Genomic DNA, 27,519 nt, shown 5'->3' on the forward strand with positions numbered 1-27,519 from the left:
ATCTGGGATTTGAAACGTGACGTTGGTGGCTGCAAATATCTGGAGCTGTAATAAATGAATAGTCATAATCTTCTCTTTTTGGCCTTTTGTGACTACTCGGAATTTTTGGTTTTAACAGCGTCGTAGAATTTATCGCTTGTTTTCCCACTTTTCCAGTAATCGTTTCACCGCAAATGTATGGAAACAACTAGAGGTCTGCGGTTAACCGTTCCAATCGAATAATTCGATCGAATACCGAACCGAATAATTCGAGCCGGTATTCGATAAGCCCATTTTCACTATTCGATACGAATATCGAATATAGACCTGACTATTCGGTTAAAGTTCGACTACTATAAATTTAGGTCCAGGGACCCTATTCTCTAAAGATCTTGGATGAGAATCCAAATCTAAACGTTTGGATCGGTTCCATTTGGATAGGGCGCTTAAATCCGTATTCTCTAACCCAAATCCAAAACCGTATTCTCTAACCCAAATCCAAATCGGCATTTTTATCTCTCGCCAAACCGTTATCCAAACCAAATGTACGTCACTTCCTCTTTCATTATTTTTCCATTACGTAATTTTCCTTCTTCTTTATTGGTCAATTCTTTTTGTGCGCGCTTTATATACAAGTAAAGTTTTTTTTTGCGTCGAATTTTTGGAAGTTAAGTTGTACTTGTTTTTTGAAGCTTTTAATTAGTAATTTTTGCTTGAAAATTATTTCCGTAATGGGTGTTAAAGTGCACACGAAGCAGCAACTGATTTACATTGAAATTTTGGAAGCTAATATGGATTTAGTCTATATGAAATTTAGTGCTAGTTTCACTAAGGCCAAGTTCAATGCCCTTTGGGTTGAACTTGCAACAAGGCTTAACAGTTGTGGTGTAAGCCCTTCGAAAACAGTAGTTAAGTGGAAGAAGGTATGTCTCACAAAAAAGTACAATTTTATTTATAATTTATATTACATTAAGCAATCTTTTTCGGTAGTGTTTTTCTGCATGGCGTTGCAATGTCAGAGCCAAAGCCTCCAAGGCTTTAAAGAATAAGACTGGTGGTGGCCCGCAAGCCGAGCCACTAACAGATTTGGAGGAGCGGCTTCTCTCAAATATTGGAAGGGTAACAGTGACGGGGCTAAATTCTGTTCCTGAGGCGGGTTTTGGCCCCCCAGTAGATGAATCAAGTTCGAGCAATCTACCACCGCAATCGGAGCGTCCATCATGCTCCTACGTCACTTTGGACGAGAATTTTGAAGTTGCGATGGAGTCTACCATGGAAGTAGGGGAGCCATTCGTTTCTAGGTGCGAAAGCATCCCAAAATCAACACCCCACGTTACGAAAAAACGAGAAGTAAATGTAGACTCCACCGAGGAAGATTTCCCCAATGAAACTGTTTCCGAGTCAGTCGTTGAATCTGCCAGAAGTAATATTTCAATAATAATATTTCATCTGTTAAAACATAATATGTGATAACTTTCCTAATATCCATAATGCCTAACAAGCCACCACAACAGAGTTGGGTGGTATCAAAATTGCGGTAGATAGAGCTACCACTGCTTTTCAGGACCTTGCTCAGGGGCAGAGAGAGATGGCACAGGGGATCAAAGAGCTGGCGAAAGCTCAAATGAGGATTGCCGCTGCCTTTGAGACCCTTGCTGCGAGTTTCGCAAAGAAATAATTGTGTTGGGAGAAAAAAACGGCCCTGTTCAGGGCCAATAGATACAGGGTGACCACTCTTCCTATATTTCCTAATTTTTCGTATATTTTTAAGTCCTTCCTGTTTTCTCCTATAATTTTATGATAATTCCTATATTCTCCTATAATTGGAAAATTCTAATGCATACGACGAGACTATCGGCGTTTTACCGTGTTTGAAATATCGCGGAGTGCCTGATCCTTCCGTAACTGCTATAGCGACGCCTGGGGAACTGGAGAATAACTTCATAAATAATTTTTTTTGAGCCACTTTCCACAGACGCTATGCGACGCTTCAAAACTGCCTCTGTATTCTGAGGGAAATAATGGCTGCGTTCAGTAACACTCATCAGGAAAAGCATCGATGTTTGGGATGATGAAATCGATGGTGGTCACACACTGTTTACCAACGCTTAGTGTTCCATTATTTTGACAAGATTGAAAGATTTGGGGAATTATCATGGATGCTATCACATCAGAGTGAAAGAACCACCTCATCTATACGAGGTTGTTAAAGTTAATTTGAATCTCGTCAATTAGTTCCATTTTTGATTCACTGTAATGTGACTGAAGAGGCTTATGTCTGTTTTCTCGTAGTCGTCAAAATTACTGTGCTATCCTTTCATTTTAAATAATTGTTTCGTGTTTCTTGCTTAGGTTTCAAATAAAGACTCGAGTTGATGAAATACGTGACAAACCTTTTATCGCCCGTTGAAAACAAACCATTTTACCAAAGAGAATATAGGGGAGGAGTGGAAAATGGGGCAAAACTTGTCATTCTTTTCTACCGCGCATCTTCAATGCGCAGTACCGAGGCATTTCCGTTTGCAACATTAAATGGTATGTAGGTGGCGCGACTGAGCCGGAAACTCCCTCGTACCGCTAGTATAATTTAGGCGTAACATAACCATTTACGCTTGTGGAGCGGGGGAGGTTCCACGCCTCCCTTATATTCTCTTTGATTTTGCAAGTAGAGGCTCCGAAACCGAAACAACGCCTTTTTTAATAATTTCCTTATTTCTCACCCTGGTTTGTGGCACTAAAATACTCAGGGCCGGAAATAAGCACAGGACAGTGGGCATTGTCCAATAAAATTTTAAAATGTCCCATAACTTTTTTTAAAACTAAGGGGGTCACTGGACAGTTTGACCAATAAGTTTACCGAAGTTTTGATACCTTGACTATGGAGAAGCCACACTATTTTGGCACACTCCAGCCACAATGTCCTATAAATTTTCCAGTAAAATAGGGGGTCACTGGACACATGTCCTATAAGAAATTTTTCTTATTTCTGGCCCTGAAAATACTACATAAAAGTATTTGCTTGTTTCCACCCCTGTTTTTAAAGTTTGAAGGGTTTGGTTTCGTCTGCTCCGCGTTCTGTTGTAAAAACGTGTTTTTAGAGGAAAAGTACTTTGGAACTACTTCTAAGCGTATTAAAACATTATCTTAGAACTTATAATTTTAAGGTGATTTCGATTGTTTGAATATTAATTTTTAAATAGGTACCTCATTCGCGAAGACTCATGGAAATTCCTCTTTGGCTGTCAGGGCTGATTACCTAATTAATTGGACCCCTCCTTTTCGCAATCTTATGGTAAGCTGGATAGATAACTCAAATTAGAATGTTGTGTGATTTCCTCATTTTTGCATGATTAGCCAACATACCTCATTCAACTTACGTGAATATTAAGTGTTTTCGTGATATGTTTATGTTATTTCAGCTTTAATGACAATCTCGCTCAATATCTACTATTCAACAATGATGTAAAATTTGCGACCCGATTCAGATTTCGATCTAAAGGACGTTTGGATGTTCGTGTGAAAACCGGTATGCCCATAAAATCAAGTATCTTTCCTTTCAAGTATTTACATTGAGCTCTTAAGCGTTGCTATTGAATCACTTTTCGGTTCATTAGGGAAAGATGAAGTTCAAGTGCGATCAGTGTGGTTTCCAGACAGGGAGAAGATCAGTCTTTAAGAATCATCAATTAAGTCACAGTGACGAGCGTCCATTTAAATGCAATATTTGCGAATATCGTGCCCGAAGGCGGGGTGATTTGAAGTACCATGTTGCGACTGACAGTGATGAGCGTCCATTCAAATGCGATATTTGCGATTACCGTTCCCGAATACCCGGGAATTTAAAGACACACGTTGCGACTCACAGTAATGAGCGTCCATTCAAATGCGATATTTGCGATTACCGTGCCCTAAGGCGGGGTGATAAGAAACACGTCTTGTTTCACAGTGAAGATCGTCCTTTCAAATGCGATATTTGCGATTACCGTGCCCAAAGACTCGATGTTTTAAAGAGCCATGTCGCGACTCACAGTGAGGAGCGTCCATTCAAATGCGATATTTGCGATTACCGTACCCGGAAACGCGGGAATTTAAAGATACACAATGTGACTCACGGTGACGAGCGTCCCTTTAAGTGTAATTTTTGTGATTTCGCAGCCAAATTAAAGAAAGTACTAAGATATCACATTGCTAGACTTCATCCATCAATATCAGGAATTGAACGAAAAATTCCAAAAAGTATTTCGTCAAAACGGAAAAACGAATACAATCAGTCGACAAGCAAGCGGAAACGTGCTTCTGCGAAAGATAATGCTAGAAAACCCGATCAGGCAGACAGGAAATCGAAATTATCAGATTCTAACGAAGTTCAATCTGAAAGTAGATCAACTGATGTTGCAGACTTTGTGTTCTCATTAAAACAAAAGCCAGACGATAAACGAAGAAGTTCGCAACCAGAACGAAGTGGGCCAAATACAAACCACGATTCTCCTAATGAAATTCCACAGCCAAAAGAATTGGAAATTCATTCTGAATCAGATCCCGATGAACCCAGAAACGCAACAGAGTCTAATTCTACTCGTTCTCTATCTGTCGGTTCCAACTTCAAACAAGGGATTTCATTATTGGGCGAATTTAATACTAGAAGTCCAACCATAACCTCTGAAAAAATTAAGAAAGAACCCGAACCTTTATCGAACGATAATTTTAGTTCAGAGTTTGACTAAAATTGTGTAAAATTGGAAAACGAAGCTGCAACGCCTTTTCCATCAAATGAAGTGATATACGACCCAGACGCATCGAGGCTGGATTCCAATGTAAAATGGGAAGAACCAATTGATCACCTGAAGAATGAGTTTGGTTTTCATGACAATGACGCTGTTGACCAAGACACTCAATTTACCAACACACGTTGTTCTATTATTTTGACAACATTGGAAGATTTGGGGAATTATCATGGATGCTATCACATCAGAGTGAAAGAACCACCTCATCTCTACGAGGTTGTTAAAGTTAATTTGAATAATGTCATTTAGTTTAATTTTGACGAAAGAGTCTATGCCTGTTTTCCAATTGCTGAATTGCTTTACAAACTTTTGAAATGCCTTTAGGATCAATATTATAAGGATATTCTACGAAATAACTCCGCTTAAGTACGGATTTTTAAATACATTCTGTTTCTTCTTAATTTGGAAACAAACCTTCTAAACTTTATTGAATGTGTGGAAGTGAAAACCGAATGTATAGGCATCCGGAAATTGATTTGAAAATTCGTCTTTTTCTAATATTTAAACCAATTTATTCCTCTTTATTTTGTTAAAAGCAGCTTGTGAAAGAAAATTCGGGGTAAAACGTTCGAAATGCGTTTCAAAGGGTTAAAAGAAGAGTTTTAACACATTCCATAATATTTTGACATTGGCTCTTATATGATAGTTTTCTTTGACTTACAAGTACCGTATAATAGGAGGTTTATTATGTTTCATTAGTGGTACATAGAAACGGGAAATGAAAGAGAAGATTTAGCGGCTTTTTAGATTTTTATTATTAACTATGACCAAAAGTAAATATATTATAATCCATTTACTTTTGCCTTGACAAATTCTGTTTACTTTTTCCTACCTTCCATCATAGTTATTTATCTCGAGTCCAATAGCGTTACTTGTTGGTATTAACTTTCATATTTAGTTCTGGTATTTTTCTAGCAATTGAAGCTAACGTAATACCCTAACCTTTGGTTACGAATATACCAAATCATTAAATCGAATTAGGAATAACATGTACTCTTAACGTATTAACTAACTGAAAGAAATAAATGGTTACCTTGCACAGATTCCCTATAGCCTTAATTTTTTACTTATTTTACCGGAAGCGTATAGAAGGATTCCACTCTGTATCCTCTTATTACTTTAGTTATGTAACATGATTCTTCCCAGGATAACCCCCTTTTTGTTTGCTCTCCTGCTCATCAAACTAAGTTCAGATGGACATCGCACCGTGCAGAGTGAATTCTATAATTGTTTGGTGCTAAATCCTCGGCAATCAACCTTTATCGAACGATAATTTTAGTTCAGAGTTTGACTTAAATTGTGTCAAATTGGAAAACGAAGCTGCAACCCCTTTTCCATCAAACGAAGCGATATATGACCCAGATTCTGAAGCATCGAGGTTGGAATCAGGTGAAAAAATGGGAAGAACCAATTGATCACCTGAAGAATGAGTTTGGTTTTGGCAACAATGACGCTGTTGACCAAGACACAGGTGGTGTAGGACATCAATGTCATCATCGATTGACATGATTTTGACGCCGGTTACTGAACGCGGCCATTGTCTACTCAAATGCTTTTGAAAAGTGGTCATGAGGAAAATGTTAGCGCTCAATCGAAACTAGACTCTATTAATAGGCAGCTACTCAAAATTGAAAAAAAAAACACCATATGCCCCTAAATTTAACCAGCCCTAAAGGTGTTGAACCAGCTCCTAAAAAAACCAAAAAGAAATAGTTGTGATAGTAACAGTATGTGCTAATTTATCGCTCATATATGTGTGGTGATATGTTCTGTTTGCAATAAAATTACGGTTCCTACTTTTTAATATATGAATATCATTTTTCTTAAAGAAATGCAGACCATTTATCTTATATTTTTCAGTAATTTCTTCCTATATTTTACGTCAATTCCCTCCTATTTCCAGGATAAATTTCCTATATTTCTTTTCAAGGATTTTACAATTTTCAGTGGTCACCCTGTTAGACAGTAACATACCGCCAAAATAAAGAGATTCGTTTTTTTAAAAATTGAATCGTCACGCATAATGACTTAAAACGTCGGATACCCTGTGACGAGGAGATTATTTTAAAAATGCAAACTCTTTTTTTTGGAGGTATTTACTGTCTAGTGACAATTTAAGTTCCGTGTTATCTTATAAACAGACTAACATCGTGAGCATGTGCGGAGTATGCTGCCTTCCCGTGGCAAATGTTGAAAACTTGCTTTTGCAAGGCCAAAACATACAGGCTCCTCTACGATAAATTAATTACACACACATATATAAATGATATTTGAAATTAATTCATTTCAAAGTTAATCATAAGGATTTAAATCATTTTATTGGCATTATTTAGTTCCAAATTAACAAACGCCGATATCCTAAATTAACCGCTGGCTGATATTGTAAGTTTGCCCATGAAAATGATATCAATATCAACCTATTATTTGCTGAAAAAGATATTTCCATTTTTTTAGTTGCAATTGCTCTTGTAAGGCTTCAAAAGAGGTTGAATTTTTTATTGTTAGTGAGGAAATTTAAATAGATTTTTCGTTACTTTTGACTAGTAATGGTAAACTCAATCAAGTATCGTTGCAGCCTCTTTCCGATAACTGATTTTAAGTCGTAAAGGGGTCGGTTGAGGTAAGCTAAACGAAAATCATCTTTCAGGAAAATACTTTTAAGGTTTGTGATGCAACTGGACCAATCACAGCGCCTTTGATATTGCTGCGTGGATGATTATAGCAAACACAGCGGTCATGGATTAACTAACGCTAGGGATAGTTCGTTCGCCCAAAAGATAAAGCATGCATATTCCAAACGCCCTCTAGCAGCAGCTACTATCCCTAACAGGAAGATATAAGAAAATTGGACCAAATATCCCGTGTTCTATGACGTCAAAATTCAAATACGGTCTAAATTGGGCGCCGCCATCTTTTCTATTTACTTTGCCTAGAGATGGCGCTGTATCTGCATCCGTTTTGGTACAATAAATTGGGGGAATGAAGAGGGGAATCAAGGAATGATTCGGAACATGTAGTTGGCAATAGCATTCTATGGGAACAATCCCTAGCGTTAGTTAATCCATGCAGCGGGGATCTCGATCTCTCAGGAGTTGGGACTGGGGAAACGCGGGAGCAGGGTGGCTCACAACCAATCAAGAGCGATTAACCGGATGTGAGGAACCGCTTTACATCCATGAAGTTGTTGTTCCTTAGATTTTTGGGAACGTACTTTCCCCAACAGTAAAACGTACTACCCCAATGGGATGATTTTTTGATAAAAGGACTTTTTCCCCTTGGGGACATTAAAATTTCCGTCCCCCTCCACGAAAGGCTTCTAGCGCCATCTAGCGGCGTAATTTTCGTCCCATAGATGCTAATGTTAAAAATGCCATTTGAAAATGCACTCTCAACCATCAAAATGTACTTTTCGTACTGAAGACATTAAAATGTACTGAAAAAGTACAATTGTACTACTCAGTACATGATCACCACGAACTAACTCCTCTTTGACGCGTTTTACATCAGCTGCTGACGTCAATGATTGCGAGGAGGGTGCCTTTTTCTTTAAAAAAGAGTCCGCGATTCTTTACAGTCCCTTTAATTTAGGATATCGGCTGTTTGTTAATTTGGAACTAAATAATGCCAATAAAATGATTTAAATCCTTCGGATTAATTTTGAAATGAATTAAATTCTAATATTAATTATATATGTGTCTGTGTAATTAATTTATCGTAGAAAAGCGTGTAAGTTTTGGCCTTGCTAAAGCAAGTTTTAAACACTTGCCACGGGAAGGCAGCATACTCCGCACATGCTCACGATGTTAGTCTGTTTATAAGATAACACGGAACTTCAAGTGTCACTAGACAGTAAATACCTCCAAAATGAAGAGTTTGCATTTTTACCTCTCCGAGTGACGTATGTCACGGAGAGGTATTACACCGGCCGTGTCTGTCTGTGTGTGTGTCTGTCTGTCTGTGTGTGTGTCTGTCTGTCAGACCCCACGTGACCGCGTTCGCAGTTTACAAATCGGAGCAAACAAATACCCGATTTCCGGAACGCGTTCGCGGTTCACGGAAATTTGGCCATTCATCTACCAACACCAGTCTTTACTTATTGGCTTCTAAGGACCACAATCTGCTAGTCTTTGTCCGTCCCACATGGACACTAGTCTGTACTTGCTTGCTTCTATGCACCACCATCTTCTGTTCTTCGTCAAGTTCACCTTGACACCAGCTTCTATGCACCACCATCTTCTGTTCTTCGTCAATTCCACATTGACACCAGCTTCTATGCACCACCATCTTCAGGTCTTTTGTCCATTACACATGGACGCCGGTCAGTACATTCTGGCTTCTTTTCCTCCGTCATCGTTTGGTTTCAAGATATACGCGGCGATCGGCTAGGGTTACGAGAAACGTCTAGCCTCCCAATGGCAGGGCTTCCACCATCGGTTCACGCGAATGCGTTTTTATCTATTATTTGGTTTTAAGATATACGCGGCGATCAGCTAGGGTTACGAGAAACGTCTAGCCTCCCAATGGCAGGGCTTCCACCAAAGGTTCACGCGAATGCGTTTTTATCTATTATTATAAAGGAAACGAATCGTATATATAGCCCAAAATTTGAAGAAAGCGGGCAAGAGGGGTACCCTTCACTTTAAACGTCATTATTAGAAAAGTTTCAAAAGATAATAGGAATAACTTTATTTTAAACGATTTAACTATTATTAATGTTAATTATTGAAGATTAAAATAATGAAAAATAATTATATTTATTTAAATATTAAAGATAAACCTCTCAAGTACCGAAGTCGATTAAATCATTGCCTCCTATATCTATCAAAGCCCGTGCATTGCGTCATGTTTCCTACATTGCCTCCTCTATCTATCAAGGCCCGTGCATTGCGATATATTTTATTCATTGCCTGCTATATCTATCTAGGCCCGTGCATTGCGTTATATTTTAAACAACAACCAAAATGAGAAGCTCCTCTCAAAACCATAATAATTTCTTTTTCTCTGTATAGAGCTATTTCAGAGGGGGTAATGGCTACGTCACCAATGCTATTTGCCCATAGAGAAAACCCTCACAAAATGTCCGCCCTACACTCAAAGGCAGGCCCAATTTTCGTAGCAGACGAAATTCCCCCCCCTCACTGAAATAGCTCTATAAAAATGAAAATACGGATAATATTTTCGGCAATAGATAGAGGGAGCGCCCTTTACAATTTTGTCCAGTACGACCCTACCTAACCGCTGAGGATGCTGGGAGAACTACGGTGCCGTAGGTGGGGGTACACAGGCAACGCTATAGGTATGGGGGTAATGGCTACGTCACCAATGCTATTTGCCCATAGAGAAAACCCTCACAAAATGTCCGCCCTACACTCAAAGGCAGGCCCAATTTTCGCAGCAGACGAAATTTTTCTCCCACTGAAATAGCTCTATTAAAATGAAAATACGGATAATATTTTCGGCAATAGATAGAGGGAGCGCCCTTTACAATTTTGTCCAGTACGACCCTACCTAACCGCTGAGGATGCTGGGAGGACTACGGTGCCGTAGGTGGGGGTACACAGGCAACGCTATAGGTATGGGGGTTTCCACTCCATTCCTCTCTCCTTCAAGATGGAAAACCCATACGCCGATTCGCGGGACAAGTGACAGTGTTGCCAAGCTATGCATTTTCAAAACCACAAAATAGTGAAACGTTGCTTGTCCACTTAAGGTAAATACAATTAGTCTTTGTCAACTGTTACCGTTTTCCTACCCCCATATATGGAAATTATTCTATGAATAATGTTTAACTGTTTTTTCATACGCCCCCCCACCCCTAGTTTGAAAGAGACCTTTTTTACAAGCTGGTGTTAAAAAAATTAAACGGCGAAAAAAATATTTAACAATCTAAGAATATTTTTTAAATATAAACAAATGCTGTTTAGTTTATACGCCCTCGATTTGTGAGAGACCTTTTTTACGCACTTTTATCATTCCCTAGTTTGAAAGAGACCTTTTTTACAAGCTGGTGTTAAACAAATTCAACGGCGAAAAAGTATTTGACAATCTAAGAATATTTTTTAAATATTAACAAATGCTGTTTAGTTTATACTCCCCCTATTTGTGAAAGACCTTTTTTACGCACTTTTATCATTCTTTATTTGAATTTCAAAGGTAGTGCTTCATAATTCAATCTTCTGTAATAACTTTCTTCGGAAAATTATATTTCAAACGTTACAGAGTCTTGCAAGGGGATTGCTTTTGCGGATTTTTGTGAGTATTTAACTGAATAATAAAATGGAGGAAGATAATAATGTAAGTAAAGAGGAAATCAGAAAACGAAAGGCAAGGGAAAGAATGAGGGCAAAAAGGTCAGATCCCGAATTTAGGAAACGCGAAAATGAAAGGAGAAGAGCTTTAGCCGCGGAAAAAAAGTCTCTTTCGGGAGCAGGTTCTAGCACACAAAATGTTTGTCCTACCACGAGGCCAGTTGGCCATGATCGTACGAAAGATAATGCATTAAATAAATGTTCTATTGAAAGTACTGTAGGCGTAGGCATATCTATTAATAAGGAACCCAATAATGTACAAAATGTTAATGCTAATATTAGTGAAATCATCGAAAGCGATGAACAAGTACCTTGTACGTCCCATGGTAATGTCTATCCGTTAGAAAGATTAAGAATCTTGAGACAAAATGAAGAATGCAGTAAGAGGGAGTCGCTAGGTAAGGGGAAAAAGCGAGAGAATGAGTCAAATTGTGAAATTGAAAATCAGGGTGGAATATTTACCAAGAAAGTAAAAAGGGTTGATGAATGGTATAGATCAAGCGAACGTGTAAGAAATCAGTTAAGTAAGGCTACTGAACGCCAAGATCCAAAGTATAGGGAAAGTGAACGTGATAGAAACCAAGCGGCTAAGGCGGCTAAACGCCAAGATCCCGAATTTAAAGATAAAGAACGTGATAGAGACCAAGCGGCTAAGGCGGCTAAACGCCAAGATCCCGAATTTAGAGATAAAGAACGTGATAGAAACCAGGCGGGTATGGCGGCTAAACGCCAAGATCCCGAGTATAGAGACACTGAACGTGATAGAAATCAGGCAGGTATGGCGGCTAGACGCCAAGATCCCGAGTATAGAGACACTGAACGTGATAGAAACCAGGCGGCTAAGGCGGCTAAACGCCAAGATCCCGAGTATAGAGACACTGAACGTGATAGAAATCAGGCGGCTAAGGCGGCTAAACGCCAAGATCCCGAGTATAGAGACACTGAACGTGATAGAAATCAGGCGGCTAAGGCGGCTAAACGCCAAGATCCCGAGTATAGAGACACTGAACGTGATAGAAACCAAGCAGGTATGGCGTCTAGATGCCAAGATCCCGAGTATAGAGACACTGAACGTGATAGAAACCAAGCAGGTATGGCGGCTAGACGCCAAGATCCCGAGTATAGAGACACTGAACGTGATAGAAACCAGACGGCTAAGGCTGCCAGGCGTGAAGATATAGGTTTTAGAACGTCTGAACGTTCTAGAAATAGATCTTCAGCCGCAGATAGGCGAGCAAACCCCTCGGTTATAGAGCAGACCTATTTTGATAGCATTAAAGACGGCCCAACGTGGCCGTGTGAAGGATGTTCAAATCTTTTTTTTAAGTCATCTGGCACCATTGTAAAGTCCATAGATTTTTTGTCAGTCCCTGGTATTGAACAAAGAGAGTTGAATGATGAAATATTTTTGTGTAGTACTTGTAATAAAAGCGTTAAGAGAAAGCAAATTCCAAAATTTTCAAGGGAAAATGGATTTGTGTTTCCTAAAATACCTGCGCAATTAAGTAACATAAGTAATTTAGAAGAAAGAATGATATCACCACGAATACCATTCATGCAAATACGAAGGTTAGGGTGTGACCAACAACGTGGTATTAAAGGAAATGTGGTTAACGTCCCTATAAATGTAGAGTCCACCGCCTCGGTTTTACCAAGGTTACCTCGAGACACGGATACTATTCAAATTAAGTTTATGAGAAGAATGCAGTATAACACACCCTATTTGTACGAAACTGTGAGACCCAAAGTCATTTTAGAGGCCCTTAACGTTCTGGTAAAAACGCCTTTGTATGTTAAACATGGAATTACCGTTAAGAGTGACATATTAGACCCCATTCCTGAAGAACTTGAATTTATTGTTGACGAAAATGACCGTCAGGTAAATCAAGTTGATGTTTCAGGAGATAATCCAGTAGCGCCAATAAACGCGGGTGACTCCCATAATCCCCCTGGACATAATCCCCCCAAAAATTTCCCCCCGTCCAAATGGGCATAAGACAAAATCCCCCCATTTGCAGACAAAATCCCCCCAAACTGGAGACAAAATCCCTCCCAAATTGGAGACAAAATCCCCCGCTTACGGAACGAAATCCCCACCTTGGAGACGAACCCTTCAGGGGTCATTCCTATTTTAGAGGTCGTTTTCCACAGTGGAAATTTTTTTAGTAGGATAGTAGTAAAAATAGTAGTATTCCCCCTACGAGGAAAAGCGGAACCAATGATGGAGAAAATAGTATGAATTGCCGACTAACCATAAATTTTCGCCTTTTCCAAAATATTGCTGACTAACCATAAATTTCCGCCTTTTCCAAAATATCGCTGACTAACCATAAATTTCCGCCTTTTTTAAAATATCGCTGACTAACTATAAATTTCCGCCTTTTCCAAAATATCGCTGACTAACCATAAATTTCCGTCTTTTCCAAAATATCGCTGACTAAGCCTAAATTTCAGCCTTTTCCAAAATATCGCTGACTAACCATAAATTTCCCCCTTTTCCAAAATACTGCTGATAACCATAAATTTCCGCCTTTTCCAAAATATTGCCGACTAACCATAAATTTTCGACTTTTCCAAAATACTGCTCATAACCATAAATTTCCGCCTTTTCCAAAATATTGCTGACTAACCATAAATTTCTGCCTTTTCCAAAATATCGCTGACTAACCATAAATTTCCGCCTTTTCCAAAAATATCGCTGACTAGCCATAAATTTCCGCCTTTTCCAAAATATCGCTGACTAACCATAAATTTCCGCCTTTTCCAAAATATCGCTGACTAACCATTAATTTCCTCCTTTTCCAAAATATCGCTGACTAACCATAAATTTCCGCCTTTTCCAAAATACTGCTGATAACCATAAATTTCCGCCTTTTCCAAAATATTTCTGACTAACCATAAATTTCTGCCTTTTCCAAAATATCGCTGACTAACCATAAATTTCCGCCTTTTCCAAAATACTGCTCATAACCATAAATTTCCGCCTTTTCCAAAATATTGCCGACTAACCATAAATTGCCGCCTTTTCCAAAATATTTTTGACTAACCACAAATTTCCGCCTTTTCCAAAATATCGCTGACTAACCATAAATTTCCCCCTTTTCCAGAATATTGCTGACTAACCTGAAATTTCCCCCTTTTCCAGAATATTGCTGACTAACCATAAATTTCCGCCTTTTCCAAAATATCGGTGACTAACCATAAATTTCCGCCTTTTCCAAAATATCGCTGACTAACCATAAATTTCCGCCTTTTCCAAAATATTGCTGACTAACCATAAAATGCCGCCTTTCCCAAAATATTGGAATTTTGGAAATAAGTTAAAACAAAATCAGTAGTTTACTTCTTTTGGTTTAGGAACATTGTTTGCAATACCTTTCACTCTTGTGAATTATACTTTTGCATTATTATTGAAGATAATCTTTGGATTTGGGCTTCCGTTTACCTTTACTTCTAAATGCCTATTATCTGGGGGATTTTCAATAAAATGATCCTTTCGGTAGGATTTTGTTTAACAGTTTTCCTTTTGGGGGATTTTGTCCTGGACGTTTTCTCTGGGGGGATTTTGTCCTGGACGTTTTCTTTGGGGGGATTTTGTACAAACACGTCTAAAATCGGGGGGAAAATGTCTTGGCAAATCCAAAATAGGGGGATTTTGTCCGGGGGGATTATGTCCAGGGGGATTATGTACGAGACCCCAATAAACGCAGAGGATGATAGCGATGATATGTGGAATGAACCTAACGAAAGTAGTTCGTTAACAGTTGGGAATCAAGATACATTATTAGTTTCTTTAAGTAATTTTTTGCCAAGTAATACCATGCATGTTAAGTTTGCTCCCGGTGAAGGTCAAACCCCAATGTCTTTACTCTTTGACGAGGATGCGGAAGAATTGTCATTCCCGAGCATTTACGTAGGTCAAAAATGAATCTTAAGGTTAAGGGAAGTTTTGGTGATATTTTTAAATGGGAGCTTCGTAGTATTGATAGGCGCTGTGCTAAAAATCCTTCGAAATTGTTTTACTCTTTTGTCAAATTAGAAACCTTGAAAGTTAGTCAATCTATACAGGTTTGCATGAGGAAAACTAAAAGAACAGATGGGTCGAATTATACTGCTGGACTTTTAGCTTCTGCAGGTTCTCTTGATGGTTTAATTAAGCAGGATGATGGTTTTAGGGTTTTAGAAAGACTACAGAGCTCGCCTTCTTATTGGCAACACAGACAAAAGGAATTGATGGGTATGATTAGACAGCTTGGTACGGCTACCTTTTTCATAACGTTTTCGGCTGCCGAAAGTAAATGGCCTGAGCTACTGAATATTTTGAGACTAACCTCTGGGCAGGAGAGTTTACCTAACGATGATATTAGCAATTTAAGTTTTTCTGAAAGAGCAAAACTGATTCAGGATGATCCTGTTACTTGCGCTAGATATTTTGACCACCGTTTTCGGGCTTTGCTTAAGGCTCTACAGAAATTAGGTCCTCTTGGCGTTATAGAAGACTATTATTTTAGAGTTGAAATACAGCAAAGAGGTTCGCCCCACCAACATGGTTTGATTTGGATAAAAGATGCTCCAAAACTTAAAACTGATCTCTCAAATGTTAAGGAAGTAGAGGAATTTATTGATAATGTTATTTCTTGTGCTGCTGAGCACAATGACGATCATTTAGACTTGTTAACACGATTACAAATTCACAAACACACAACGACTTGTAGAAAGAAGGTCGATAATAATTCCGTTTGTCGTTTTGGAATCCCGTTTCCACCTATGCCCAGAACCATAATTTACGACCCTGGTTTAAGAGAGCCTGGTAGCGTACAGGAAGAACTCAGATGTAAGGAAAGGTCAAAGAAATTGTATGAGATGTTGCAATCGAAAGAAAAAGAGTTTTGGGTAGATAGTTTTGAGGAGTTGCTAGCTAAGTTGCGTATAACTGAAGACGAGTATATTTCTGCCGTTACTTATGACCTCAAAAGGAAAACAGTTTTGTTGAAAAGACACCCCAAAGATACTAGAGTTAATCCTTACAATCCGTGCGCTTTGCGTCTTTGGCAGGCGAATATGGACATTCAATTCGTTCTTGATGCTTACGCACTGGTTATGTATATTGTATCATATATAGGAAAGTCTCAAAGAGGGATGTCTTTGCTTCTGCGCGAAGCTTCTAAACAGGCAAAAAATGATAAATGTACAGTAAAACAGAAGTTGAAACTAATTGCTAATCAGTTCTTGAATGCCCACGAGGTAAGCGCTCAGGAAGCGGCTTACTGTGGTTTACAAATTCCTGTGTCCAGGTGCAGTCGCGCCTGTGTTTTTATAAACACCAATGCCCCTGAAAATCGTGTACACATTCTTAAGAGTCAATCTGAACTTGAAGAACTACCAGCAGACAGTAATGACGTTTTTGCCTCTGGGATGCTAGAACATTATGTTCAAAGGCCAGAGGAACTAGAGGCAATAACGTAAGCTCAATTTGGTGCCTGGTACGAATATTCCAAAGCCCGTAGAGTGACTAAAGCCGCCCACGATCATGTTGATGAGGGAGAGAGCAATGAAGTTGAAGCTTGTGGTAAATGGCTGAAACTTAAAGATGAATCAGGGTTTATTAGGAAACGTGGCCGTGCTAAAATTATTAGGTACAGAAGATTCAATTTAGAAAAAGATCCCGATAACTTTTATCGTGAACAATTAATGTTATTTAAGCCTTGGCGCGATGAAAGTAATGATATTTTGACAAAGGATATGAAATCAGAATATGAGCTTTGTAGCGAAACTATTAATGAAGTTAGGAAAGAATTTCACAGTGAAATTGACGAAGCAGCCGTGGAACAGGCTGTAGCAGATTTTGAAAATGGAGAAATTCAAGTGGATGTTACTAATATCCAGCCTGAATTAGAACATAGAAATGAAGTTGATAGATCTTTAGCTATGGATGATTCCGATTTTTTAATTAATACGGTTCAAGAACCTGTAGGAAATATTAATAGAGAAATTATTGATGGTAATGCCGAAAATACTATTGCTCCGTCAATTACCTTAATTAATGACTCTGAATACAACGCCCTTCTTAGAAAATTGAATTCAAAACAAAGAGAGATATATTACCATGTTTTGTATCATGTAAAAAGCAAAGAAACTCCGTTGCGCCTCTTTGTTACAGGGGGCGCTGGTGTGGGGAAAAGTCTTTTGATTAGTGCTATATTTGAATCTGTGTCAAGGTTTTACAACAAACAACCTGGGAGTAATCCATCGGAAGCGAAAGTAATCCGTTGCGCACCTACTAGCAAGGCTGCGTTTAACATAGGTGGGGCAACTTTGCACAGTACTTTTAGTTTACCCGTTAGCCAATTTGGTGGAAATATATCGAGATTGGAAAGTGAAACACTTCATAAATGCAGGTTACTCTATGGTCAAGTAAAACTAGTAATAATTGACGAAATTTCAATGGTTGGAGCGAAAGTGTTTAATCGGGTAAACGCTAGGTTACAAGAGATTATGGGTTAGAGAGCTGCAAAATGAAAATATTAACCTCCAACTCCTTCCAACTCCAAGGCAATACACAACAATGACTCCAATTCCTCCCAATGCCATAATGAAAAGTTTCAACTCCGCAGAACTCCGCAAAGCGAAATTTAAAACTCCTCCCAACTCCTTCCATGAAAATTAAAATTTCTTAAACTCCTCCCAACTCCTTCCATGAAAATTAAAATTTCTTAAACTCCTCCCAACTCCTTCCATGAAAATTGAAATTTCTTAAACTCCTCCCAACTCCTTCCATGAAAATTAAAATTTCTTAAACTCCTCCCAACTCCTTCCATGAAAATTAAAATTTCTTAAACTCCTCCCAACTCATTCCATGAAAATTAAAATTTCTTAAACTCCTCCCAACTCCTTCCATGAAAATTCAAATTTCTTTAACTCCTTCTAACTTCGTCCATTAAAATATTTACTCAAAAAAGTCTTCTAGATATTAAAACTGAAGATTTTGGGGAAAAAGGCGCTACGCGTTGTTGTTGAGTCATATTTTACGCTTAGTTTCTTAAATTAGCTATTTAATTAAAATCGGACTGATTCGCTTCGCAAATGCTATTTTGAAAGACAAGGCCACGAACTTTACGAATCAAGAAATACTAACACTAGAGTCAATTCTGTTATTAGTTGTGCCTGCCAATATGCCTATACTGCCTTACTTTATGCCTCAAAGCTAGAAAGGAGACTCTTGTCAATGGGTTTAAGAGAAAATAAAAAGCGCCCGCGGCCCCATTGTGTGAGAGACTCACTGAGTGGACTTGTCACGTGGGGTTACGGGTGAAAAAATAATTTCGTACGAAGCTTCTGAAGACAGACAACGTTAAAGTCAGCTTTTAAATTGGAGCCCTACCACTTACCAGACTTAAGTTTTCCAACTCCGAAGATTTCCATGTTTTAAGATAATTTTCCATTGCCTCCCAACTCCGCAATTATAATTATCATTATTCCCATTGCCTCCCAACTCCGCACACGAAAACTTCCACTGCCACCCAACTCCAATTTTATCTCAGAAAAACATTTCCAACTCCTGGAGTTCCCATCGCTTAAACGCGGAACCCAGCGGGTTTCGGAGTTCTTCCACGGAGTTGCAGCTCTCTATTATGGGTTGTCCTGATTATTTTGGTGGTGTGTCTGTCGTTCTAGTTGGAGACTTTAACCAATTGAGACCAGTTTGCGATTATTTCGCATTTCAAGGTCAAAGTGAGAAAGATAATCCTTACGCGTCGTTAATTGGTAACCCAATATGGGAGCAATTTGAATTTGCCGAACTTGAGGAAATTATGAGACAGAGGGATGATAAAATATTTGCTGAAGCTTTAAATAGAATGGCTGTGGGAAGTATGACTCAAAATGATATTGATTTCTTTAGTAGTCTGGAGGTAACGCCTGAGCGTGTACCCCCAAAAGAAGCGATACATCTTTTCGCCACTAACGCGGAAGTAAACCAATTCAATCAAAATAAGCTTTTAAACATGAATACGGAAAAGGCTGTTTCGGTTTCAGTAGATGTTGTCAATGGTGATCTTAGTAGTGAAGTTAAAAATAACATACTTTCCCAAGTTGAAAAGTTAGCAACGTCTGATACGTATGGTCTGCCCAAACAATTGACTCTTGCGTGTGGCGCGAGATATATGATGACCAACAATGTTGACACCTCTGACGGACTAACTAATGGCGCGACAGGTTGGTTAAGAAAGATAGAGTACGGCACAAATAGGGTCGGGGATAAAATCCCGTTCAGGGTATGGATGGAGTTTGACGATCCCAAAGTTGGGAAAATGTTGAGGCAAAAATGTCATGGTTTATATTTGAATAGTGATATTAACGCTTCGTGGACGCCTGTTGAAAAGGTCATCAAGTCGTTTAATAGAAAATGGAGACAAAATAATGCCTCAGTTTCTAGGAAACAATTGCCTTTGGTTGTTTCTGAGGCCATTACGATACATAAAAGTCAGGGTGATACTTACTCCTCGGTAGTGGTTCATTGTAAGGCTACAAAAAAAATTGAAAGAGCGCATTTATATGTGGCTTGTAGTACAGCGAAAACCGCTTCCGGTTTATATATTGATGGAAAATTTAAAGTTCCTAATTCACCCAAAAACAACCTAGTAGAATTGGAACTTAAGAGGTTGCGAGACACAAAAAGCATCGAACTACCTTTCTTGCATGATCCCCTTTACATTTATGTTCATAACGTGCAGTCTTTAAATGCTCATTTAGAAGATGTTTTAGCAGACAATGTAATAATAAAAAGTCAAATGTTATGTTTTGTTGAAACGTGGAAAAAAGAGACGGACGATTTTAGAGTGCCATCTTTTAAGGAAGTAGGTGGTATTTACTTGCCAAGTATTAAATTCGCCCAATAATGAAATCCCTTGTTTGAAGTTGGAACCGACAGATAGAGAACGAGTAGAATTAGACTCTGTTGCGTTTCTGGGTTCATCGGGATCTGATTCAGAATGAATTTCCAATTCTTTTGGCTGTGGAATTTCATTAGGAGAATCGTGGTTTGTATTTGGCCCACTTCGTTCTGGTTGCGAACTTCTTCGTTTATCGTCTGGCTTTTGTTTTAATGAGAACACAAAGTCTGCAACATCAGTTGATCTACTTTCAGATTGAACTTCGTTAGAATCTGATAATTTCGATTTCCTGTCTGCCTGATCGGGTTTTCTAGCATTATCTTTCGCAGAAGCACGTTTCCGCTTGCTTGTCGACTGATTGTATTCGTTTTTCCGTTTTGACGAAATACTTTTTGGAATTTTTCGTTCAATTCCTGATATTGATGGATGAAGTCTAGCAATGTGATATCTTAGTACTTTCTTTAATTTGGCTGCGAAATCACAAAAATTACACTTAAAGGGACGCTCGTCACCGTGAGTCACATTGTGTATCTTTAAATTCCCGCGTTTCCGGGTACGGTAATCGCAAATATCGCATTTGAATGGACGCTCCTCACTGTGAGTCGCGACATGGCTCTTTAAAACATCGAGTCTTTGGGCACGGTAATCGCAAATATCGCATTTGAAAGGACGATCTTCACTGTGAATCAAGACGTGTTTCTTATCACCCCGCCTTAGGGCACGGTAATCGCAAATATCGCATTTGAATGGACGCTCATTACTGTGAGTCGCAACGTGTGTCTTTAAATTCCCGGGTATTCGGGAACGGTAATCGCAAATATCGCATTTGAATGGACGCTCATCACTGTCAGTCGCAACATGGTACTTCAAATCACCCCGCCTTCGGGCACGATATTCGCAAATATTGCATTTAAATGGACGCTCGTCACTGTGACTTAATTGATGATTCTTAAAGACTGATCTTCTCCCTGTCTGGAAACCACACTGATCGCACTTGAACTTCATCTTTCCCTAATGAACCGAAAAGTGATTCAATAGCAACGCTTAAGAGCTCAATGTAAATACTTGAAAGGAAAGATACTTGATTTTATGGGCATACCGGTTTTCACACGAACATCCAAACGTCTTTTAGATCGAAATCTGAATCGGGTCGCAAATTTTACATCATTGTTGAATAGTAGATATTGAGCGAGATTGTCATTAAAGCTGAAATAACATAAACATATCACGAAAACACTTAATATTCACGTAAGTTGAATGAGGTATGTTGGCTAATCATGCAAAAATGAGGAAATCACACAACATTCTAATTTGAGTTATCTATCCAGCTTACCATAAGATTGCGAAAAGGAGGGGTCCAATTAATTAGGTAATCAGCCCTGACAGCCAAAGAGGAATTTCCATGAGTCTTCGCGAATGAGGTACCTATTTAAAAATTAATATTCAAACAATCGAAATCACCTTAAAATTATAAGTTCTAAGATAATGTTTTAATACGCTTATAAGTAGTTCCAAAGTACTTTTCCTCTAAAAACACGTTTTTACAACAGAACGCGGAGCAGACGAAACCAAACCCTTCAAACTTTAAAAACAGGGGTGGAAACAAGCAAATACTTTTATGTAGTATTTTCAGGGCCAGAAATAAGAAAAATTTCTTATAGGACATGTGTCCAGTGACCCCCTATTTTACTGGAAAATTTATAGGACATTGTGGCTGGAGTGTGCCAAAATAGTGTGGCTTCTCCATAGTCAAGGTATCAAAACTTCGGTAAACTTATTGGTCAAACTGTCCAGTGACCCCCTTAGTTTTAAAAAAAGTTATGGGACATTTTAAAATTTTATTGGACAATGCCCACTGTCCTGTGCTTATTTCCGGCCCTGAGTATTTTAGTGCCACAAACCAGGGTGAGAAATAAGGAAATTATTAAAAAAGGCGTTGTTTCGGTTTCGGAGCCTCTACTTGCAAAATCAAAGAGAATATAAGGGAGGAGTGGAACCTCCCCCGCTCCACAAGCGTAAATGGTTATGTTACGCCTAAATTATACTAGCGGTACGAGGGAGTTTCCGGCTCAGTCGCGCCACCTACATACCATTTAATGTTGCAAACGGAAATGCCTCGGTACTGCGCATTGAAGATGCGCGGTAGAAATGAATGACAAGTTTTGCCCCATTTTCCACTCCTCCCCTATATTCTCTTTGGTAAAATGGTTTGTTTTCAACGGGCGATAAAAGGTTTGTCACGTATTTCATCAACTCGAGTCTTTATTTGAAACCTAAGCAAGAAACACGAAACAATTATTTAAAATGAAAGGATAGCACAGTAATTTTGACGACTACGAGAAAACAGACATAAGCCTCTTCAGTCACATTACAGTGAATCAAAAATGGAACTAATTGACGAGATTCAAATTAACTTTAACAACCTCGTATAGATGAGGTGGTTCTTTCACTCTGATGTGATAGCATCCATGATAATTCCCCAAATCTTTCAATCTTGTCAAAATAATGGAACACTAAGCGTTGGTAAACAGTGTGTGACCACCATCGATTTCATCATCCCAAACATCGATGCTTTTCCTGATGAGTGTTACTGAACGCAGCCATTATTTCCTTCAGAATACAGAGGCAGTTTTGAAGCGTCGCATAGCGTCTGTGGAAAGTGGCTCAAAATATATATAAACCGGAAGCGGTTTTCGCTCTACTACAAGCCACATATAAATGCGCTCTTTCAATTTTTTTTGTAGCCTTACAATGAACCACTACCGAGGAGTAAGTATCACCCTGACTTTTATGTATCGTAATGGCCTCAGAAACAACCAAAGGCAATTGTTTCCTAGAAACTGAGGCATTATTTTGTCTCCATTTTCTATTAAACGACTTGATGACCTTTTCAACAGGCGTCCACGAAGCGTTAATATCACTATTCAAATATAAACCATGACATTTTTGCCTCAACATTTTCCCAACTTTGGGATCGTCAAACTCCATCCATACCCTGAACGGGATTTTATCCCCGACCCTATTTGTGCCGTACTCTATCTTTCTTAACCAACCTGTCGCGCCATTAGTTAGTCCGTCAGAGGTGTCAACATTGTTGGTCATCATATATCTCGCGCCACACGCAAGAGTCAATTGTTTGGGCAGACCATACGTATCAGACGTTGCTAACTTTTCAACTTGGGAAAGTATGTTATTTTTAACTTCACTACTAAGATCACCATTGACAACATCTACTGAAACCGAAACAGCCTTTTCCGTATTCATGTTTAAAAGCTTATTTTGATTGAATTGGTTTACTTCCGCGTTAGTGGCGAAAAGATGTATCGCTTCTTTTGGGGGTACACGCTCAGGCGTTACCTCCAGACTACTAAAGAAATCAATATCATTTTGAGTCATACTTCCCACAGCCATTCTATTTAAAGCTTCAGCAAATATTTTATCATCCCTCTGTCTCATAATTTCCTCAAGTTCGGCAAATTCAAATTGCTCCCATATTGGGTTACCAATTAACGACGCGTAAGGATTATCTTTCTCACTTTGACCTTGAAATGCGAAATAATCGCAAACTGGTCTCAATTGGTTAAAGTCTCCAACTAGAACGACAGACACACCACCAAAATAATCAGGACAACCCATAATCTCTTGTAACCTAGCGTTTACCCGATTAAACACTTTCGCTCCAACCATTGAAATTTCGTCAATTATTACTAGTTTTACTTGACCATAGAGTAACCTGCATTTATGAAGTGTTTCACTTTCCAATCTCGATATATTTCCACCAAATTGGCTAACGGGTAAACTAAAAGTACTGTGCAAAGTTGCCCCACCTATGTTAAACGCAGCCTTGCTAGTAGGTGCGCAACGGATTACTTTCGCTTCCGATGGATTACTCCCAGGTTGTTTGTTGTAAAACCTTGACACAGATTCAAATATAGCACTAATCAAAAGACTTTTCCCCACACCAGCGCCCCCTGTAACAAAGAGGCGCAACGGAGTTTCTTTGCTTTTTACATGATACAAAACATGGTAATATATCTCTCTTTGTTTTGAATTCAATTTTCTAAGAAGGGCGTTGTATTCAGAGTCATTAATTAAGGTAATTGACGGAGCAACAGTATTTTCGGCATTACCATCAATAATTTCTCTATTAATATTTCCTACGGGTTCTTGAACCGTATTAATTAAAAAATCGGAATCATCCATAGCTAAAGATCTATCAACTTCATTTCTATGTTCTAATTCAGGCTGGATATTAGTAACATCCACTTGAATTTCTCCATTTTCAAAATCTGCTACAGCCTGTTCCACGGCTGCCTCGTCAATTTCACTGTGAAATTCTTTCCTAACTTCATTAATAGTTTCGCTACAAAGCTCATATTCTGATTACATATCCTTTGTCAAAATATCATTACTTTCATCGCGCCAAGGCTTAAATAACATTAATTGTTCACGATAAAAGTTATCGGGATCTTTTTCTAAATTGAATCTTCTGTACCTAATAATTTTAGCACGGCCACGTTTCCTAATAAACCCTGATTCATCTTTAAGTTTCAGCCATTTACCACAAGCTTCAACTTCATTGCTCTCTCCCTCATCAACATGATCGTGGGCGGCTTTAGTCACTCTACGGGCTTTGGAATATTCGTACCAGGCACCAAATTGAGCTAACGTTTTTGCCTCTAGTTCCTCTGGCCTTTGAACATAATGTTCTAGCATCCCAGAGGCAAAAACGTCATTACTGTCTGCTGGTAGTTCTTCAAGTTCAGATTGACTCTTAAGAATGTGTACACGATTTTCAGGGGCATTGGTGTTTATAAAAACACAGGCGCGACTGCACCTGGACACAGGAATTTGTAAACCACAGTAAGCCGCTTCCTGAGCGCTTACCTCGTGGGCATTCAAGAACTGATTAGCAATTAGTTTCAACTTCTGTTTTACTGTACATTTATCATTTTTTGCCTGTTTAGAAGCTTCGCGCAGAAGCAAAGACATCCCTCTTTGAGACTTTCCTATATATGATACAATATACATAACCAGTGCGTAAGCATCAAGAACGAATTGAATGTCCATATTCGCCTGCCAAAGACGCAAAGCGCACGGATTGTAAGGATTAACTCTAGTATCTTTGGGGTGTCTTTTCAACAAAACTGTTTTCCTTTTGAGGTCATAAGTAACGGCAGAAATATACTCGTCTTCAGTTATACGCAACTTAGCTAGCAACTCCTCAAAACTATCTACCCAAAACTCTTTTTCTTTCGATTGCAACATCTCATACAATTTCTTTGACCTTTCCTTACATCTGAGTTCTTCCTGTACGCTACCAGGCTCTCTTAAACCAGGGTCGTAAATTATGGTTCTGGGCATAGGTGGAAACGGGATTCCAAAACGACAAACGGAATTATTATCGACCTTCTTTCTACAAGTCGTTGTGTGTTTGTGAATTTGTAATCGTGTTAACAAGTCTAAATGATCGTCATTGTGCTCAGCAGCACAAGAAATAACATTATCAATAAATTCCTCTACTTCCTTAACATTTGAGAGATCAGTTTTAAGTTTTGGAGCATCTTTTATCCAAATCAAACCATGTTGGTGGGGCGAACCTCTTTGCTGTATTTCAACTCTAAAATAATAGTCTTCTATAACGCCAAGAGGACCTAATTTCTGTAGAGCCTTAAGCAAAGCCCGAAAACGGTGGTCAAAATATCTAGCGCAAGTAACAGGATCATCCTGAATCAGTTTTGCTCTTTCAGAAAAACTTAAATTGCTAATATCATCGTTAGGTAAACTCTCCTGCCCAGAGGTTAGTCTCAAAATATTCAGTAGCTCAGGCCATTTACTTTCGGCAGCCGAAAACGTTATGAAAAAGGTAGCCGTACCAAGCTGTCTAATCATACCCATCAATTCCTTTTGTCTGTGTTGCCAATAAGAAGGCGAGCTCTGTAGTCTTTCTAAAACCCTAAAACCATCATCCTGCTTAATTAAACCATCAAGAGAACCTGCAGAAGCTAAAAGTCCAGCAGTATAATTAATCAAAACGCGTCTTGGATTTAACCAAGACCTAAAAAGTATCGATAAGAAGAGAGTTAAGCAAGTGACTGAAGGCCCAGATATAAAAAGTTTTTTTTAAATTAAGACTTACATGCTTAAGATGCTGTTCGGACAGTGGGACAAAGGACGATCTTTCTCGTAGAGCTTAACATGGCGGGTGGGTAAAAAAGGAGAGGGCGTCGGCCGTCGGACAGCCCCTTTAAGAAACTAATGTTCCATCACCCTATTCCATTGAATAAACTTAATTTACTGGTAGTCAATTTATTCCCTCTCAATAATTTGAAAAATTTACTTATCTCGGGTTTTCGAGCACAATTCCATTCCCCGTTTACATTTTATAACTACATTTATCATTTTTAGGAGAGTACGTGTATGGCTTTGTGTCGTTAATAGGTTGCTAACATATCCCCGTTCATGGTCTGAACGATTTATAGTGAAACCTTTTGTTTTTGTGCAAATTTGAACAATGGCGGCAAATTCAATAGGGACGTTATGATTTTTAGTCTTGGTTAAACTTAATATATGTAAGAGGGAAAGACACGGGGAAAATACTTTTCCTTCCATATCGCTCGATGGAAAGATCATAAAAAGAGTAGAGACGTCGAGGGGTCAACCCCCTGTATATCCCGATACTGAGGATTGACATCTCTCTTTTTTAAGTAGAAAGGGTCTATAGCAGCGGTATGATAGACTACGGTCACACGGTTCTATGCCAGGCCCATGGCGTCTCTATCGTTTCTATGGTTCGCAAACAGTAGGGGGTGCATACTATTCGAAATTTTTTTGATTTTCTTTGTTGTAAACTTGTAATTGTCAACTTAAGGGCGCTAAGGGTGTGAGAGTGTCAGCTGGACTCACTCAGCGCGGTCGTAGCCTGAAAATTCTGACTTGGCTAGTTTGCAATATAGCCTGCGTTCACCCAGTCGCGTGATCTAGGAGGCTGTGACTCGACTCTGCTACTTAGTCTGTATCAGGCTTCTGAGCTAGTCCTTCGGACCAGTGACCCCTGATGTCTTAAATATGGAACTGGTTCCGGGGTCAGTAACCCTTCCCCTATTTATTTTTCTACTGGTCCCAGGACTTGCGGCCGTTCTCTCTTCTAAAAAAATCTCTCTCGGCTTAGGGTTGTATACACAACTGGACTCATGGAGCCGAAATTTATGTTAAAATGAAAATAATTAAAGAGGTCCCCATATCAATTTTTAATAAAAGTTGGAATTAATAAACTAGTCATTGGGACCAGTGACCCTCACGTTTTGAATAAAAAAAGTGGTCCAAGCTATTAATAAACTGGTTTTTGACCTGTAAACCTGTCTTATTTCCTAGCCTGGACTTTGTATATGTTCAGGAACAAGGTTAATGAATGTATTAACGGTTTTTAAAGGAATATGGGATTTATCAGGGATAGCCCTGGATTTATATACTTGTCGCCGCGAATCTTCCTATATAAATGTAGTATTTCTAGTAGCCGCAGAGACGTCTGGTAGCACTCTGTACGCAATAGGTAGA

General features: G+C 38.9%; 4 protein-coding genes across 7 annotated transcripts; 3 read left to right on the plus strand and 1 right to left on the minus strand.

The window, feature by feature from the left end:
* The first annotated feature begins 6 nt into the window (after positions 1 to 6).
* Positions 7 to 1,670, plus strand: LOC149666548 (uncharacterized). The gene is made up of 2 exons (XM_089841526.1): positions 7 to 902; positions 970 to 1,670. The coding sequence occupies exons 1-2, from the start codon at positions 711 to 713 to the stop codon at positions 1,447 to 1,449; spliced, it is 672 nt and encodes a 223-aa protein (XP_089697652.1). The 5' UTR covers positions 7 to 710; the 3' UTR covers positions 1,450 to 1,670.
* An 88-nt stretch (positions 1,671 to 1,758) lies between these two features.
* LOC149666549 (uncharacterized) lies at positions 1,759 to 8,410 on the plus strand. Of its 3 annotated transcripts, XM_089841523.1 has the most exons (5): positions 1,759 to 2,181; positions 2,332 to 2,514; positions 3,180 to 3,271; positions 3,399 to 3,505; positions 3,594 to 8,410. In XM_089841523.1, exon 5 carries the CDS (start codon positions 3,600 to 3,602, stop codon positions 4,701 to 4,703), a length of 1,104 nt encoding a protein of 367 aa, XP_089697649.1. In that variant the 5' UTR covers positions 1,759 to 2,181; positions 2,332 to 2,514; positions 3,180 to 3,271; positions 3,399 to 3,505; positions 3,594 to 3,599; the 3' UTR covers positions 4,704 to 8,410. The 3 variants fall into 3 exon arrangements, with proteins under 3 accessions (XP_089697649.1, XP_089697647.1, XP_089697648.1); XM_089841521.1 differs by lacking the exon at positions 2,332 to 2,514; XM_089841522.1 differs by lacking the exons at positions 1,759 to 2,181; positions 2,332 to 2,514; positions 3,180 to 3,271 and having other exon boundaries at positions 3,504 to 3,523.
* Positions 8,411 to 10,168: 1,758 nt separating this feature from the next.
* Positions 10,169 to 19,711, plus strand: LOC149666550 (uncharacterized). The gene is made up of 5 exons (XM_089841457.1): positions 10,169 to 10,473; positions 10,983 to 12,018; positions 12,703 to 12,950; positions 19,453 to 19,588; positions 19,638 to 19,711. Exons 2-5 carry the CDS (start codon positions 11,040 to 11,042, stop codon positions 19,709 to 19,711), a joined length of 1,437 nt encoding a protein of 478 aa, XP_089697583.1. The 5' UTR covers positions 10,169 to 10,473; positions 10,983 to 11,039.
* Positions 19,712 to 19,848: 137 nt separating this feature from the next.
* On the minus strand, positions 19,849 to 22,567 carry LOC149666551 (uncharacterized). 2 transcript variants are annotated; one of them, XM_089841527.1, is made up of 4 exons: positions 22,386 to 22,567; positions 21,296 to 21,387; positions 21,062 to 21,168; positions 19,849 to 20,973 (listed from the first exon to the last, which is right to left on the minus strand). In XM_089841527.1, the coding sequence occupies exon 4, from the start codon at positions 20,965 to 20,967 to the stop codon at positions 19,864 to 19,866; it is 1,104 nt and encodes a 367-aa protein (XP_089697653.1). In that variant the 5' UTR covers positions 20,968 to 20,973; positions 21,062 to 21,168; positions 21,296 to 21,387; positions 22,386 to 22,567; the 3' UTR covers positions 19,849 to 19,863. The 2 variants fall into 2 exon arrangements, with proteins under 2 accessions (XP_089697653.1, XP_089697654.1); XM_089841528.1 differs by having other exon boundaries at positions 21,044 to 21,168.
* Positions 22,568 to 27,519: the final 4,952 nt, after the last annotated feature.

Source organism: Phalangium opilio, unplaced genomic scaffold, assembly GCF_054372755.1.
Source record: "Phalangium opilio isolate 3A_F unplaced genomic scaffold, DU_Popi_V2 ptg000060l_1, whole genome shotgun sequence".
Lineage (NCBI taxonomy): Eukaryota > Metazoa > Arthropoda > Arachnida > Opiliones > Phalangiidae > Phalangium > Phalangium opilio.

Coding starts and splice junctions, on each gene's coding strand:
- LOC149666548 (XM_089841526.1), top strand. CDS start 711: ATGGGTGTTAAAGTGCACACGAAGCAGCAACTGATTTACATTGAAATT. Junction 903..969: donor CAGTAGTTAAGTGGAAGAAG/GTATGTCTCACA, acceptor CTTTTTCGGTAG/TGTTTTTCTGCATGGCGTTG.
- LOC149666549 (XM_089841523.1), top strand. CDS start 3,600: ATGAAGTTCAAGTGCGATCAGTGTGGTTTCCAGACAGGGAGAAGATCA.
- LOC149666550 (XM_089841457.1), top strand. CDS start 11,040: ATGGAGGAAGATAATAATGTAAGTAAAGAGGAAATCAGAAAACGAAAG. Junction 12,951..19,452: donor TTGACGAAAATGACCGTCAG/GTAAATCAAGTT, acceptor CCTGTTGAAAAG/GTCATCAAGTCGTTTAATAG. Junction 19,589..19,637: donor CTCCTCGGTAGTGGTTCATT/GTAAGGCTACAA, acceptor TGTGGCTTGTAG/TACAGCGAAAACCGCTTCCG.
- LOC149666551 (XM_089841527.1), bottom strand. CDS start 20,967: ATGAAGTTCAAGTGCGATCAGTGTGGTTTCCAGACAGGGAGAAGATCA.